Source organism: Propithecus coquereli, unplaced genomic scaffold, assembly GCF_000956105.1.
Source record: "Propithecus coquereli isolate 6110/MARCELLA unplaced genomic scaffold, Pcoq_1.0 Scaffold110, whole genome shotgun sequence".
Classification (NCBI taxonomy): domain Eukaryota; kingdom Metazoa; phylum Chordata; class Mammalia; order Primates; family Indriidae; genus Propithecus; species Propithecus coquereli.
In genome coordinates, this window is record NW_012134970.1 from 1,143,832 (window position 1) to 1,161,414 (window position 17,583).

Sequence of the window (17,583 nt, forward strand, 5' to 3'; positions counted from 1 at the left end):
TAATTTTAATATGAATATGTGAAGAGATTTTTTTTCCTCTTCCTTAGGATTTGCCTTTATTCAGCATCCAAGTCTAATGTTCGAGCAAGAAGTAAAGAATCTATATAATAATATTTTGTCTGATAAGAATTCCTCGGTAAATTTAAAAATACAAGTGTTAAAAAATCTCCAGACCTACCTACAAGAAGAAGATACACGTATGCAGCAGGCAGATAGAGACTGTAAGTGAAAATATATTTTTAAATTTCACAGTATAGCTGTAGTTATGCTACTGTAAGATTCATTTCTTTAAACCAAATATCTAAATTTCCTTTTCTATTAAAGGAATTATGAGAGTCCTTATGGTGAGGTTCATAGCTAGACTTTAGAGTATTCTTAAACTCCCTAAAATAGTTGTGAAATTTTATATGTCTGTAAACATTAACATATTTTGAGGCAGGAGAGGGATTATAGTTCTCATCAGGTTCTAAGGGGTCTCTGACACAGACAAAAAAAAAGATTAACAAACATTGAGGTAGAGTACTAGCTATGACATTTTGTGATTTTGGCTGTGGCCTAATTTGGGAATATTTGGTAAAGTTAATATACATGCTCTTGATATGTGTTTATTGTTTGCTTCCTTTTGTAGGGAAGAAAGTTGCAAAACAGGAAGACTTAAAAGAAATGGGTGATGTTTCCTCAGGGATGAGTAGTTCCATCATGCAGCTTTACCTCAAACAGGTGCTTGAGGCGTTTTTTCACACCCAGTCAAGTGTACGCCATTTTGCCCTAAATGTCATTGCATTGACTCTAAATCAAGGTCTTATTCATCCAGTTCAGGTAAGCATGTTTTATAGCAGCAGCACTTACTATCAGAGCCAGATTAGTTGTCATTTAAAGACACTGTGATTAAAGAATAAGTAGTTCTTTATTCCTCTTAATGTTTAACCTTCTTTGTCCTAATCTCTTAAAAGTCTAAGTTTTATACAATCTCTTAGGTTATCATTACTGCAAAATACTATACATTCATAATAATGTCTTTATTAGGCAGACTTTCAGTTTCTGTTGGTAGAACATGTACTCAAATTACTTTTCTAAGTAGAGGTGATAGATTTGTTTTAATTCATTTACTTTTATCCCTAAGAACCAGCAATATATAATGTCAAGAGGGCTAACCAGGTTTAAGAGTATAATCCGATTAACAATGTGGAGTTTTAGTTCACAAAAAAGTAAATTATTTAATCTGAGCTCAATTTCTTCATCTTTAAGTTGAAGATAACATCAATTACCCAATACCTCACAGCACTGATATAAGAACAAAATAGTACAATGAAGACATATATTCATATCACTAAAGATTGGCAGCCAATGCTGATGTATTTTTTTTTTTTGAGACAGAGTCTCACTCTGTTGCCTGGGCTAGAGTGCCGTGACGTCATCCTAGCTCACAGCAACCTCAAACTCCTGGGCTCAAGCTATCCTTCTGCCTCAGCCTCCCGAGTAGCTGGGACTACAGGCATGTGCCACCATGCCCGGCTAATTTTTTCTATGTATTTTTAGTTGTCCGATTAATTTCTTTGTATTTTTAGTAGAGACGGGGTCTCGCTCTTGCTCAGGCTGGTCTCGAACTCCTGAGCTCAAACAATCCACACGCCTCGGCCTCCCAGAGAGCTAGGATTACAGGCAGGAGCCACCGTGCCCGGCCAATGCTGATGTATTAATATACCACCATCTGATGGGCAGAAGAGTACCATAGACTACAAAAGTGAATTTATTAAATATCCAAAGTCTGTACTCTCCAAGATTTTTATTTTGGCTATATTTCATGGAACCTTTTAAAAAATATGCTATATTTAAATATGCTGTGGTCTTCCTTGTGTCCTGAAACAAAGCACATTAACGAATATTTAGCCTGTTCTTCATGATGACTCTGGTGATCATCATCAAGATCACTTATTATAATGTACAACAGTATGTTGAGACTCTCACCTTTCTAAAATACTTAGGGATCTTTCTTGGTGCTTGTTATTATTCTATCTGCTTTTTTAAATTTCTTTTCACATTTCACACTTACAAAGAAATTGCAAAAGTGATACAGTGAATTCCTTTTTATTCTTCACCTATATTGATAATTTATTAGCATTTTGCCACATTTGCTTTATCTCTTTCTATACATTTACTTTTTTCTGAATCATTTGATAGGAAGTTTCAGATACTATGATTGTTTACCTCTAAACACTTCAGCATGTATTTTCTTCCCCCCTCAAACCCCAAGACAGAGTCTCGCTGGGTTGCCTGGGCTAGAATGCAGTGCAACCTCAATCTCCTGACCTCAAGTGATTCTCCTGCCTCAGCCTCCTGAGTAGCCAGGACTACAGACAGGCATGTGCCACCACGCCTGGCTAATTTTTTTTCTGTTTTTATAGAGATAATGTCTTGCTCTTGCTGGTCTCGAATACCTGACCTCAAGCAATCCTCCCACCTCAGCCTCCCAGAGTGTTAGGATTACAGGCATGCGCCATTGGGCCCGGCCTTCAGCATGTGTTTTCTAAAACAAGGACATAATAAAACTATACAAAAACATAATACAATCATTAAATTTAGGAAATTTAAAATTGATATAATATTATCTAACATATAGTTCATTTTCAGATTTTGCTAGTTAAGCCAATAGTGTTCCTTATAGACTTTTTTTGTTTCCTGATCTGGTACTTAATGCATGATCATTCACTTTATTTAGTGCCATGTCTATATTTTAAAGTCATATTATGTTTATTATTGTTTTTTTCTGGCCGCCTTACTGCTCTTTGATTCAGATGCATTTAACGTAGCAGTGGTATTTCTTAACTTTAGAAGTACAATGAATATGGCTGCTACTAACTATCTGATCCTTGAAGCCACATCTGAAATCAACTTTGTGAAAAAAAATTATATTTTCCTAGCTTTGAGTATGGAAAACAAATTGCTATTTGCCATGTATTATCTTTACAAAGCAAATTCAGTCAAACTTGAAAAATTATTGGTTTATACATTTGTAGTATGTATCATAATCTTGAATAGATAATCTTAGTGTGGGAATATTTTTTTAAAACCTCTAAATTTACATTGAAATTCTTTAAATTTTACCATATCAGTATTTTTGCTGCTTCTCTGGTGCTTTCTTGCTTTAAATTAAATCTAAAGATTTATCAGTTTTAAAATAACACTAAAACATGGCCTTTATAGGAAAGCCTATAAGGTTAAATTCATATATCCCACATATACAAGTTTGACATATGTCAAGATACATTTAAAGCTTTTACTACTGTGATATCTCATAAATCTTTTATTTTTATTTCCAGTGTGTGCCATATTTAATTGCTATGGGCACAGACCCAGAACCTGCTATGCGGAACAAGGCTGATCAGCAGCTTGTGGAAATAGACAAAAAATATGCTGGATTCATTCATGTATGTAGTTTTAAATTGTATAACCTAAATTTAAACATCTTTCTTTAGTAAACCATTTCTATGGTAAATGTCTTGCTCATATTCATAATTAGAATAAAATGTTTTGCTTAGTAGTTACCTTCTGAACGTGCAACTAAGTTTGTCCCCTGAACTGTTTATTCTAGTTTAAAATTAATTCTTAAGATTAGGCTAGAGGTGGCAGTCCAGCAAGCACAATGGACTAAAAATCAGGAAGCATGGGTTTTAGACTCTACTCTGTGATCTTGGCAGCAGCAATTCTGCTGGGCCTCAAATTTTTCTTGTATAAAATGAGGGGATTGTAATAGATGATCTCTAATGTTCCTTCCGGCACTTCATTCTATGATTTTATTATTTTAAATAAGAAAGCTAAATAAAGAAGTGAGCCTCACAATGTAATGTTCAATATATACCTTTAATTTGACTCTTAATTTCCCTGACAAAAATGAGGGTTTTATTGATTTCAGATGAAAGCAGTGGCTGGTATGAAGATGTCTTACCAGGTACAACAGGCAATCAACACGTGCCTAAAAGATCCTGTAAGGGGTTTCAGACAAGACGAGTCCTCTAGTGCTTTGTGTTCACACCTTTACTCCATGATCCGTGGAAACCGCCAACACAGACGAGCTTTTCTTATTTCTTTACTCAACCTCTTTGATGACACAGCAGTAAGCATACAAACTTATTGTTTTAAGAAAATAAATGTTCTAGAAACGTTATGGCTAAAAGTCACCATTTTTTTTAAATATTACAATTTTAGTATGTGATAGCAACTTTATTAAATGTGTTTCCTTAATCCACTAAGTTATTTACAAGGTATGTCATTAAAATTGAAGAGGAAATTTTACATGGGAATGAATAGGAGGAATAAAGTATTATCGTGCTTCCATACTGAGTATCTTATAAATTTTGATAACAGTTCCTTTAAGCCTATGTTTAAATAAGGTACATCACTAAACTATCAAATAAATAAATAAAATGAATTTCTCTCATTTTCTCTACAACTCAAATATTGTTAGAGAATAATAGGTTTTTGGCTGCTGAGATCCCTTATTCACCTTGGCTTCCTTAATGAAGAGCCTGCGTTTGTCTACAGTAGTCCCTTCTTATGCTCAAGGATATGTTTCAAGACCCCTGTGCCCCAGTGGATGCCTAAAACCATGGATAGGATGGAACCCTATATATACAGTCATGTGCTGCTTAACAACGGGAATACGTTCTGAGAAATACATAGATGATTCTGTCATTGTGCAAACATCATAGAGTATATGCTTACACAAACCCATGGTATAGCCTACTACACACCTAGGCCGCCTATTGCTTCTAGGTTACAAATCTGTATGGCATGTTACTGTACTGAATACTGTAGGTAGTTGTAACACAGTGATAAATATTTGTATAGCTAAACATAGCTAAACACAGAAAATATACAATAAAAATATGATACTATAATCTCATGGGACCACCGTTGTATACGTGGTTTACTGTTGACCAAAACACCGTTATGCGACACATGACTGTACTATGTTTTTTTCTATACATACATGACTATGATAAAGTTTATTTTATAAATTAGTTGTAGTAAGAGATTAACAATAATAAAATTGAGCACTTGTAATAATGCACTGTAATAAATGTATGTGAATGTGGTGTCTCTCTCTTGCTCACTCGCTCTCTCTTGCTCTCTCTGAAAATATCTTACTGTCCTATACTCACCTATCTTTGGACCACAATTGACCATGGGTAACTGCAACTGCGGAAAGGGAAACCATGAATAAGGGGGGACTACTGTAATTACAGTTTTGACACTTTTGGCTGTTGTACAAGTTGCACTGGCCAGGACCATAAGCCAAGAAAACAATGTTCTTTTTTTTAAGTTTACCTTTTAATTTGTGTATTCTTTTTACTCAAATATTTATTTGGTGCCTGCTGTGTGTCAGCCATTGTGCTAAGAAGTTAGACATAAAATAGTAAAGACAGATGTGGTATCGGCCCACATAAAACTTACAGATGAATCTATGTGAATGGCAGCCTTAAAAAGATGAGATATTTTTTCTTATTTTAATTACTTGTTAGCTTGACACCAGATTTTCATAACAAAGCAAAATTATAATTACCAGAGTGTAGATAACTCATTAAACCTCTTCTTTTTAAGTACAGCATGAAATGTTTAGAGATATGAACTAGCAAATAAATATTACATCTATTTGCCCAGAATATGGCCAGGCATTGTGGCTCAAGCATATAATCCTAGCACTCTGGGAGGCTGCGGCTGGGGAGGATCACTTGAGTTTGAGACCAGCCTGTGCAAGAACAAGACCCCATCTCTACCAAAGAAAAATAGAAAAAATAATTAGCCCAGGCAACTAAAAATAGAAAAAATTAGCCAGACGTGGTGATGTGCGCCTGTAGTCCCATCTCCTCTGGAGGCTGAGGCAGGAGAATCGTTTGAGCCTGGGAGTTTGAGGTTGCTTTGCTGTGAGCTAGGCTGATGCCATGGCATTCTAGCCCAGGTGACAGAGTGAGAGACTGTCTCAAAAAAAAAAAAAAATACCTAATGCTCATAATATAATTTATCATCACCATTATCGTCATCATATTATCATCATCATCATTAAGCTTGCATTGTGTGTAGGACACTATGTTAAGAGTATAAAATGGTATCATGTAGTCCTCTTGCACTTAGAGGATTTTAACTTCAAGTTGTAGGAATAGGGCACAAAATAAAAATAAAGAAAAAAATAAAAATAGGGCACAAAATAAAAATAAAGAAAATAAATGGTGATTAAGGTTACTATATCCTGAGTACCTCATGGTTTATATTGATGATATTGCTCCAGTCCTTGTCTCTCTCCTGAGCTTCATTCCTATCCGGTTTCACTGTGTTCTATGTCACCAACTGGATATTCTATCATCTCAGTATTTGAAATTCTAAACTGGAAATCTAGCTCTCATAAGGTAGTGCTTTCTTCTGACTATCTCCAACAAAGGATGTCGGAAGAGGAACAGATCACTGAAGGCCTAGAGGTATTAGATGAGAGGGAGCAACTGTATAAAGTAGGAGGGAGAAAGATGTTCCAGGCAGAGGTAAAAAAATGTGAATAAAAATACAAAAATAAGAATGTGTGGGAAATAATGAATAGATTGTTATTTGACTGAGGCAGAAAGATCATATTGAGGCTTAGGATATGGAGGATCCTGTAAATGATGGAAAACCATTGAAAGTGTTTGAATAAAATGGTGAGGACAGGTACCAAAGAGCGTTTCAGGAATGTGAATTTCTCAGCATTGTGTTCATATTGATATTGATGCATGATGATGACAGTAGGGGGAAAAAGAATGGATAGTATGAAAGGAGAAATGTTATAAGGAAGGAGTAAATTAAATGAGACTCTGTGAGAAGAATAGTTAAAGGATAACTGGAATATTTTTATCCTGAGCACTTGAGAGAATAATGGGACTGTTGCTAAAGACAATTTGAAAAGGAGTTGGCTTGAGAAGGACATAGAAGGGCAATAAAGAGCTAGGAAGAGAAAACTAAGGAAGAAGAAGGTTTCAGGAGGGAAAATTGGATAATAGTGTCAGATGCTACTGAGAAGTCAAGGAGAATAAAAAGTAAAAAGCGTGGGATGATTGGTGAACTTGGTGGACAGAAGCAATCAAGCAGTGAGGGACAAAAGCAGATTTAATTTAAGAGTAGTGGGGAAGACATGGGAGGAACAGTCTACTCTTTTAGGAAGTTCGAATTTGAAAGGAAAAAACAATATAGGACTTTTATGACCAAAGTTGAAGAATTTCAGAGTTTTGAAAAGGTTTGTTCAGTTTTATCAGGAAAAAGTACATACATATATGAATTACAGTGTTAAAACTAATAGATGAGGTAGGGTTCTGTGTCTGCATTTTTTCAACTGTAACATATAGGTGTTGATGCATATTTTAAAATAAATAGAGTGACAGTAATATTATCATAAATAGCAAGTTTACTCCATCTGTCGTATGGGATTTTTGTTGTTGCTACTGCTGCTGTTAGGTTTTATGTTGTTTGGATGGTAGGGGAGGGTAGATGGTAAGAGGGAGTGTTTTTTGGTTGCTATTTGTTCCTTCTTTCTTTTTTTTTTTTCCTTGACCTATAAATGTTCAATGCCTTTTTGTTTATATTCTGTATGATCATCAAATGCTGAAAGTCTCTGTTTAAGTTATATTTTCTTTAAAGCAAACAACTAGTACTAGCTGTAATTTTTCTCTTAAATTTTGCCTACCTCAGAGTTTTTATAATGTGAACCTGGTAGCACTGTCAAAACAACTCTGACATTCTAAATTACATATACAGAGGAAACTGACAAATATTTTATGAGTACATGAATTTTGCATTTTTTTTAAACCCATGTTAGTACTATAATTGCTACTTATTTTTGAGGGTGGAATAGTATCTGTGTGTAACTGATCTCCATATGAGCTAAACTGTTAGAAGCACAATGACATAATTATGAACTCATGTATACTTTCTGATGTGGTATGGATTTATCATAAAGATTCCAATACTCTGTAAGAAAACTTCAAGGATTTTCACTTAGGTGCATTGAAAAATTTCATCTCTTCCCTCTTGAGGTAGCATGGTGTAAGTCATTATAAAATCTCCTAAAATGGGTATAAGATTATTTTATAAAATCTATTTCTCTTCCCCTTCCTCCCTTTGTCTTACACCTGTCTCCCTCTACCTCTTCCCTTTGCCCATCTCTCTTTTTCTCTCCCTTCCCCTTCTCTTTCTGTCTTTGTCTTTCTCCCTCATTCTGTGTCTCTTTGTAACATTAACTGAGGTGAAAGTACCCTGTAATATTTTTTTCTAAAAAAGCTTTTTCGTTGGGTTTCTAGATTATCCACTAAATGTGTGTACCTTTTTTTAAAATTTACAGAAAACAGAAGTGACTATGCTCTTGTATATAGCAGACAATCTAGCCTGTTTTCCATACCAGACACAGGAAGAGCCGTTGTTTATAATGCATCATATAGACATTACACTCTCAGTTTCTGGTAGTAACCTACTGCAGTCATTCAAGGAGGTAAGTTACACACATTACTATTCTTAATGTATCTGTCAAAGTTCAGGCATGCTATTTTCAATGTTTTGTTTTTCATTCTTTTCACAGACATATAAAATCTTTCTAAATGAACTTACTGAAATCTTGGGCAGTACTTGAATTGAGAGATGAAGTGGGTTACCATTTTATTTCTGTTCAGAAAGATCTAAAGCCATTTCACTTCTGGATTATTTAGGGTACACTTTTTATACATATGTGGGTTGTTCTATTGATAAGCCATCCCACTTCTTTATTTTTCTCACTTTATGCACTGACCTTAAGTGTTTTGCGTCCACTCACATATCCATTTAAATCCGGTTTTAAAAGCACCTTGCTATTCTGTAAATCTAGCAATACTGTAGATGCCACCATTACACATGAAAATATATAGATGGAGATGATTAGATAGCTTATTTACAAGGAAACAAAAAATGTGGTCTTTTTATCCTTCAACAACAGCATAATAATGGAGTTGGCATATTGTGTGCCCAAAATCTTTACTAAATTTCTTGTTATAAATCTTATGTATGTTCTGTCATGGTTTTTAAGAGAAATGTAATTGGTTTAATTATAGAAGTACCCTGGTGTAGTGCTAACATAATGAGTGCTTAGTAAATTCTTTACAAATTGAGTGGAGTAGTCTCATGTGCCTGATAATACCAGTAGATCTCATTTTATAAAATTGCAGTGCTCAAAACTCAGCCTTGTCAAATTAGTAAATCAGAGAAATTATTTTAGATACCTCCTAAGGGCTGGAATTATAGAGGTATCTAAACCCTTACTACTTGAAGTGTGGACCACAGACCAGCAGCACCAGACTCACCTGAGAGCTTGTCAGAGCTGCAGAACCTCAGGTTCCACCCCAGAGCTGCTGAAACAAAGTCTGCATTTTTAACAAAATTCCTGGAATATTAACATACACATTAAAGTTTGAGAAGTTAATAATTTTCTAGGAACTTTAGTCATCATATTCTCTTATTTTACATCACTTACTGTTGTGAATGTACTTGTAAATGTTTGTCCTATTTTATCTAACAGTTATGTTTTGAATAATTGCTTTTGTAATTTGGTTCCCCCCTACACTTGCTTAACTTCAGTTGACTTTGTTTCTTTCTAAGAGCTAACATCTTTATAAAGTACAAAGAAATATGATTTAAGTATTCAAGGAATGTTGTGTATTATCTTGCTGAAAAGTTCTTGAAAGGGAGAGTTTGATAGAAGCTAGGGATGTTCACATTATATTGTCATTTAAATTATAATTACTGCTTTTTCTCTATAATAGCTTCTATGTACCAAATTGATACTTTGATAACTAATTTATCTTTTATTACTATCCTTATAAGAAAATAGTTTCCCTTTGAATGATATTTCAGAAGGATTATTTTGGAGGGAATGGTTACAGGGGAGGGAGGAGTGGGTATTATATATGATTTTATTTAGTCTTGGAATCTAATTTTTCCCACAAGGATTACATCTCCAGTTGTTTGTAGAAAGTCAAGAGGTTTATAAAATAATAGTTTAAGGAAGCTTTTTGAAGCCGTTGAATGGAGCATGCTTATATTTGTTAGTGGTATTTTGTTTTTATTGTGTCTCAAACAGAATAATTTTCTCTTTCAGTCTATGGTAAAGGACAAAAGGAAAGAGAGAAAATCATCACCTAATAAGGAAAATGAGTCAAGTGAGAGTGAAGAAGAAGTTTCTAGGCCTCGGAAATCACGGAAACGTGTAGATTCAGATTCAGATTCAGATTCAGAAGACGATATAAATTCAGTGATGAAATGTTTACCAGAAAATTCAGCTCCTTTAATTGAATTTGCAAATGTCTCCCAGGGTATTTTATTGCTTCTGATGTTAAAACAACATTTGAAGAATCTATGTGGATTTTCTGATAGGTAAGATTATATAACAGTCAGAGAAAAAACTTTACTCTGTTCAGATAATAAAGAAATATGAAATAGCCAGGTGCAGTGGCTCATGCTTGTAATCCTAGCACTTTGGGAGGCTGAGGCAGAAGAATTGCTGAGGACAGGAGTTCGAGACTAGCCTGAGCAAGAGTAAGACCCTGTCTCTACAAAAAATAGAAAAATTAGCTGGGCTTGGTGGTATGTGCCTATAGTCCCACCTACTTATGGGGCCAAGGCAGGAGGATCACTTGAGCTCAGGAGTTTGAGGTTGCAGTGAGCAATGATGACACCACAGTACCCTAGCCCAGGTAACAGAGGAAAACCCTGTCTTAAAAAAAAAAAAAAAATACAAAACTCAATTCTGATTGCATGCTTACTTTAATATTAGAAATATTTCTTTTTTAAAAAGGAGTATTTTCCTTTTTGTTTCTATACAGTATTCTTCTATGTGATATATGCCATAATTTATCCATTCTCTTATTGAACAAGGGAGAAGAAATATATTTCTTTACTTGGTGACAATGTCTTACAAATGAAAGGATTCACTGTATTGATTTCCTTAAAAAGCCCTTATTACAGAATCAGGCTAACTTTGAAATAGATTACAAATTTAAAAGAGATATAAAATAACAGTTGTATACCAACTAGGCTGAGCTGTAACAGAACCCAGAACCCAAATAGTCTTTACTCTATAAAGTAAGAGATAGAAAAAATATTTATTGTTGTGAGCACCCTGTAATTTTACTCACCATTAGTTATTAAAGTTATCCTTTTTCTGCCTCTACCTATGGAATTTTGGTGGTTTTTCATATTCATTGAAACCTTAGATTAGAAATTACGGAGTCATATGTTAAGAGGGGACAGATAATGAGAGTACAGTGGACTTGGTCAGTGACTAGCTGGAAAGAGTATATTTCATGTAAATAGGTTATTTCATGTCATGTAAATGGAGCTTTCTCAGGTTTCTGTAGCTTGTTGCCACAGAAGAAAGTGGGGACTATGGGTAGAGCTCCCACTTTTTCAAAGATACTAGAAATCCAGATTTTATGAGGAATATCTTGATATTAAATATTGGCAGCTAATTCAAAATAACCGGCCGGGCATGGTGGCTCATGCCTGTAATCCTAGCACTTTGGGAGGCCGAAGCAGGAGGATTACTTGAGACCTGGAGTTCAAGATCAAAATAACTTAAAACTTTGTAAGGTCTGGGAGCAGTACAAGGAATTGGAAAGAGTTTTAAGCCGGGTTGCTAATAATCTCAAACAGTTTTATAAACAATCATTCTGGCTGCTGTATAGAGAATAAATAGGTGGGGGGTTCGAAAAGTAGAAGGTAAACCATTTAGTTGGTACTGAGCTGCCCTACAGTCACTATCAGGGCATTACAAAATAAACATAAGAAACTAATTTTGTTAAAATGATACTTCTTACCTACTTAATTTCTCCAAACATGTTGCTTGTATAGATTGAGATATCTTTTTAAGTTGTTGGTTTTGTTTTCCCAAAACAGTAAAATTCAGAAATACTCTCCATCTGAATCTGCAAAAGTATATGATAAAGCGATAAACCGAAAAACAGGAGTTCATTTTCATCCAAAACAAACACTGGACTTCCTGCGGAGTGATATGGCTAATTCCAAAATCACTGAAGATGTGAAGAGGAGTATAGTAAAACAGTATCTAGATGTAAGTAGTAAAACCAAAAGTATTTCTTTCCCATAAGGACTTTTTTGAAAAGTAAATTTGGGGTGTAGGGAAGAAGGCTAGCCACCTCCTTTACATTAAGTGCAAGCTTTATGAACTATCAAGATTATTTTTCTCTGTATAGTTTTAATGAGTTCCTTTAAGCTTGCCTTGCCCATTGCACCCATTGCATCATAATCTTTTCTCAGGAAACAATAGCCCACTGATAATTTTACTCAAGCAAAAGTGAAAGAATATAGGAAAATATATGAGTGTGTATTATAGTCAATACCTGGTAGCCTCAGGGGATTGGTTCCAGAACCCCCACAGGTAACCAAAATCCACATGTGCAAGTCCCTTATATAAAAGGACATAGTATTTGTGTATAACCTATGTACATCCTCCCATACACTTTAAATCATCTCCAGATTACTTATAATACCTAGTACAATGTAAATGCTATGTAGTTGTTATAGCACATTGTTTTTCATTTGTATTATTTTTTATGGTTTTTTCCTCCAAATATTTTTGATCCATGGTGGGTTGAATCCGCAGATGCGGAACCCATGGATATGGAGAGCTGCCTGTATTTTTAATCCAATGGATTACATGGTTTATAGTTCATAAAAGGTAAAACTGTGAACAGTCATCCTCTTACCCTGTTTGGCCTATCTTTTATATACTTAACAACTGTGTGAATGTGTATGTATAAAATGTGCTTTTAAAACATCTTTAAGAATAGGAAAATTTATAGAGACAGAAAATAGAATAGAGGTTACCCTGGGGAAGGGATGAATGAGGAGTTATTGTTTAAATGGTATAGAGTTTCTGTTTGCAGTGATGAAAAGCTCTGGAAATGGTTAGTGGTAATGGTTGTACAACATTGCGAATGCCAATGAATTGTACACTTAAAATGGTTAAAACGGTAAATTTTGGCATGTATATTTTATCACAATAAAATAATTTTTTTAATATTTTTGAAATATCTGTAGAGGACTGTCCTCAAAATAAAAATGAAGTTTTATATTTTAATCTACTTAAAGCAAGTAGCTGAACATAAATACAGTTTTTTGGACCAAGAGTGGAATCTGCACAATGGTTTTGATATTATTCCTAGACTTCGCAAACATTATACTCTGAATTAGAAAAATATTTTAGTTCTTATTTAAAATTCTTAAACACCCTTTGCTTCCTCTTGTATCCTCTTATCTCAGTAAAGAGCAAAGAGGGCAGAGAACTAAAAGATGTCTGTCAGTAATTATTATCACCTGGTTGTTTGATGACTTAGACCAAGGATCAGTAAACTATGGCTTATGGGCCAAATCTAGCCCATTGGCTGTTTTTGTAAATAAAATAAAGTTTTATTGAAACATCTATGCCCCTTCATTTTTGTATTGTATGGCTGTTTTCATATTACAGTGGCAGAGTTAAGTAACTGTGACAGAGACTGTGTGGCCTGCAAAGGCCAAAATATTTCCGATCTGGCCCTTTATAGAAAATGTTTAGCCCCTGACTTGGACAATAACTAAGGCATATTTCACCCGCACCAAACAACTGCCATAGAAAACATTTAGGAATTTGATAGTCTTCCTTGAAATATTTACTTAAAACTCTGAATTAGTATCTTTTTTTTTATAGTTCAAACTTCTCATGGAACATCTGGACCCTGATGAAGAAGAAGAAGAAGGGGAGGTGTCAGCTAGCACAAATGCTCGGAACAAAGCAATTACCTCGCTGCTTGGAGGAGGCAGCCCTAAAAATAATACAGCAGCAGAAACAGAAGATGATGAAAGTGATGGGGAGGATAGAGGAGGAGGCACTTCAGGGGTGAGGCGGAGGAGGAGTCAACGTATTTCGCAGCGTATTACGTAAAATGATTTTTATGTGCTTATATATGTCAGTCTATTAAATGTACACCAAGTAATGTAATACTTATAAGAGAAAACATTTTGTAGATAGAGATTCTCTACTTAACCATTTATACATCCTTTTGTAGAAAGTTTAACATAAAAGACAATAAAAAAACAGAAATGAGATTTATCCTACATAAAGGGTTATTAATTTTTCTTTGGATTGTATTAATGCGTGTTATCCTTTTTATTGTTGCTAAGTTTTATGCAGCTTTATGGTTCATATGTATATATAATTTTATATATCAATAAGAGTAAAGACACGGGTACAAATTAAGAGTTATATGGTTTTACAAGTATATGTTAACCCCTTGGCGCTGGCGGTCACGGTGCGTCTCATTGCCGGCAATGGAAGTGTGCCGGGAAATCCCAACTCCCGGCGTCAAGGGATTAAAAGCAATAAAAACAATAATTTCACTAAAATTCTTTTGTGTAACACTTGGTCTTTTTTCCCCCTCCCAATGTTTTAGTCATTGAGAAGGTCAAAACGAAATTCAGACTCTACGGAGTTGGCAGCACAGATGAATGAAAGTGTTGACGTCATGGATGTCATCGCTATTTGCTGTCCAAAGTACAAAGATCGACCACAAATTGCAAGAGTAGTACAGAAAACCAGCAATGGCTTCAGTGTTCAGTGGATGGCAGGCTCCTACAGTGGCTCCTGGACTGAGGCTAAGCGCCGTGATGGCCGCAAACTGGTGCCTTGGGTAGACACTATTAAAGAGTCAGACATTATTTACAAAAAAATTGCTCTAACAAGTGCTAATAAGCTGACAAATAAAGTTGTTCAGACTTTAAGATCCCTGTATGCCGCCAAGGATGGGACTTCCAGCTAATGAATTTGTACATGCAGCCAAATTTACAGGAATTTTTTTAAAAGGCAGAAAAACTTGAAATATCAACATTCTGGCAAAAAAAAAAAAAATCAGTTTTATGAAGAGTAAGAGTGGAACCTGGGATGCAGGAACAAAAGAAGGAAATGTTGGGCAAACATTTTTGTGGGAGCTCCCTTCGCTGTTGTGCAGCAGAAACAGATTCTCAGTTCATTTTTACTCCCACTGTATTATAGTTTAACAAAAATTGTTTATATCTTGGAAAAAAAAACTTTCTGTTTAAAAAAATAAACAAGTGAATGTTGGAAATTAGTCTGTTAATGTTCTTAATAAAGTGTTCTTGGAGTTTAACCTAGCAGCGGATGGCTTTCTTTAGCTTAGCCCAGTTTCCAGGGAAGCATTGTTTTTCCAGGCTGTAAAATGGCAGAATCTCCTGGATATATAATTTATTATGTTGAAAAAAAAAAAAAGCATGCAGTATCTATGACCTATCTGCAGAAGGAGTTTTTGTAAATGTAGATTTTGATGTATTAGGTCACCCTGAAAACAATACAAGAAAAGGGATCCCCAGTCAATCTGGTGGAGCGAATACTGCAATAAATTTTTTTACTTCTCTTTGTTACTTGTCTGTTTCCATTTGAATTTCTTATTGTAAAAAACCTGTTTAAATCCATTTATATTATTTTGCAGTCTTTTATGTAAATTTATTATAACACTGGTTTTCAAAGCAAAACATAAAATATTGTTTATACAGTTTGTATAGGCTGACTTCTGAATAATTGGTATCTATTATTTTCATTCCCGTAAGAGGGTGTAAACAGTTAACTCCAGGGTTTTATTGTATTCTGCAATATTTAGTATTAACTATATATGATTTAGCACTGTGCCAAACACATTTTCCAGAGTACATTTTGATATAAAAAGAAACTATAGTTTATTCCTTGTATGCTTCAATTTCTTTCTAGTGATGTCATGATGGTGATATTTTTTAAAACTTTGATAAAGTTAACAATCCTGCTATTTTGGAAAACCAGCATTTCTCTTAGTTAAAATGATGGCTTGTTATTTTAGAAATAGAGTTGAATATGACACTTCATAATTACATTCACAACATTTTTCACAAATTATTTTTTAATGCTGAAAAGAGTAATTTTACTTATGTTTATTTTCTATTGCAAAAGTTTTGTCATACATTTTTGGGAAGAGTTATTCATACATTAGTTACTACAAATATAATATATTGACTAAATTGAAAGGGAGGTGTTTAATCATTTGATTTGCATAGTTGACACTTAGAAAAATAGTAATGTCTAAAATTTACAGTGGATGAGGTCTGTTCTAAGTTTAATTCTTTTTAAAAATGTGTACTTATTTTTAAATCACCTCAAAAAATTGACCTCTAGAATTCTGTTCTATGAAATTGGCAAATAAATGAAGGTATTCAATTTGTGAGGAAGAGTGACATTGCCACAAAATACCTTTTTGTGACACCTATTAAACCACTATGAAAATAACTTCAGGATCTACTTCCTATGTGGAATTCTTTCAGAATGCTTTCTTGAAGGAAATGGGTTCTCACTCTTCATTTTCTTCCCCTTAATTGCATGTTGCCTTCTCCATTTTACTGTGAATTCTTGGGGACAAAACTAGGGTTGTTTTTTTTTTCTCTTTTATTTTATTTGTTTATATCAACAAAGGATTTGAGGTAGCTTATGAAAATAAGAAAAATATACCAATAAGAGTTAGAGAAAATATAAGAATATATATAACGTCCAGCCCAGAGATTACTAAAAAATAGAGATGTGAGTAAAAAAGCCAATTTTTAGTGCTGTGTACCTGACAATGCATGCTGTTATTTAATCTCACAAAAACTTGTTAGTTACATATTTTGTCCATATTTTGTAGATAAGGAAAACAGGCTTGGAAGGATTCAGTAATTTGTTAATAAATGTCATAATAGGGACTTAAACCTGGAATTGGAGTAATTGTGTCTCACTAGGCTAATTGAACATCAAGCATTAAGGAAGATGATCCTTATTGAAAGTAAACCAGTTCCTAGAGTACCATACTTGGGACCCTATATAAAATAAGCTTTAGGAAATAGATGTACAGTAGTAAGACTTGTGTTGCCTCAGTTGATCATAGATGAATTGCTTTGGATGCCCTTCATTGGAAATTTAGGAATTTTAGAAATTAAGTTTTAGGATTTTTCATATATTCTAAGCTTCAATATTTTATCTGTTAATATAAGCCAAATGTTGACATGACACATAAGCCTTAACTCTTAAACATATGAACCAAAGTTTACCAAAAGTTGGTAATTTCTCAAAGGTGATTTTTTTAGGTCTTAACACTAAAATAAGTTAAGGCCTTGGCAGTCAAATATACAAAATCAAACTTTTCAAGTATATCAGGGATTTACAAAGTTCAGTCTTAATCTATAGTTTGTTGATTTACTGTATGTTAACTAATCTTGCCATGTTTATTTACTTGCATTGAAGAGAAGATACATTTAAAGTACCTCTTTTTAAATATATTAATATGAAATTTTAGCCTTTCCTCGCTGAAATTGTTTATTGTTTTAACAAAGAATGTCTGGTTTTATAAGATAATCCATACCAAAATACACATGACAGAAAATTCAGTGATCTCTAGAATTTTCTAGAATTCAGTAATCTGTAATAGAAGAAATGCTGAGCTTTTAAAAAAAATACTCTGTTGATATGTTGAG

At 34.1% G+C, this 17,583-nt stretch overlaps 1 protein-coding gene across 1 annotated transcript in view; it reads left to right on the forward strand.

The window, feature by feature from the left end:
* Positions 1–15,789, forward strand: part of NIPBL (Nipped-B homolog (Drosophila)) — a 269,747-nt gene extending 253,958 nt beyond the window's left edge. Inside the window, 9 exon segments of the mRNA XM_012649432.1 lie at positions 48–221; positions 629–819; positions 3,321–3,428; positions 3,914–4,114; positions 8,360–8,506; positions 10,142–10,416; positions 11,938–12,112; positions 13,748–13,936; positions 14,490–15,789. Of these exon segments, the coding sequence (XP_012504886.1) occupies positions 48–221; positions 629–819; positions 3,321–3,428; positions 3,914–4,114; positions 8,360–8,506; positions 10,142–10,416; positions 11,938–12,112; positions 13,748–13,936; positions 14,490–14,855 (1,826 nt within the window). The 3' untranslated portion in view covers positions 14,856–15,789.
* Positions 15,790–17,583: the final 1,794 nt, after the last annotated feature.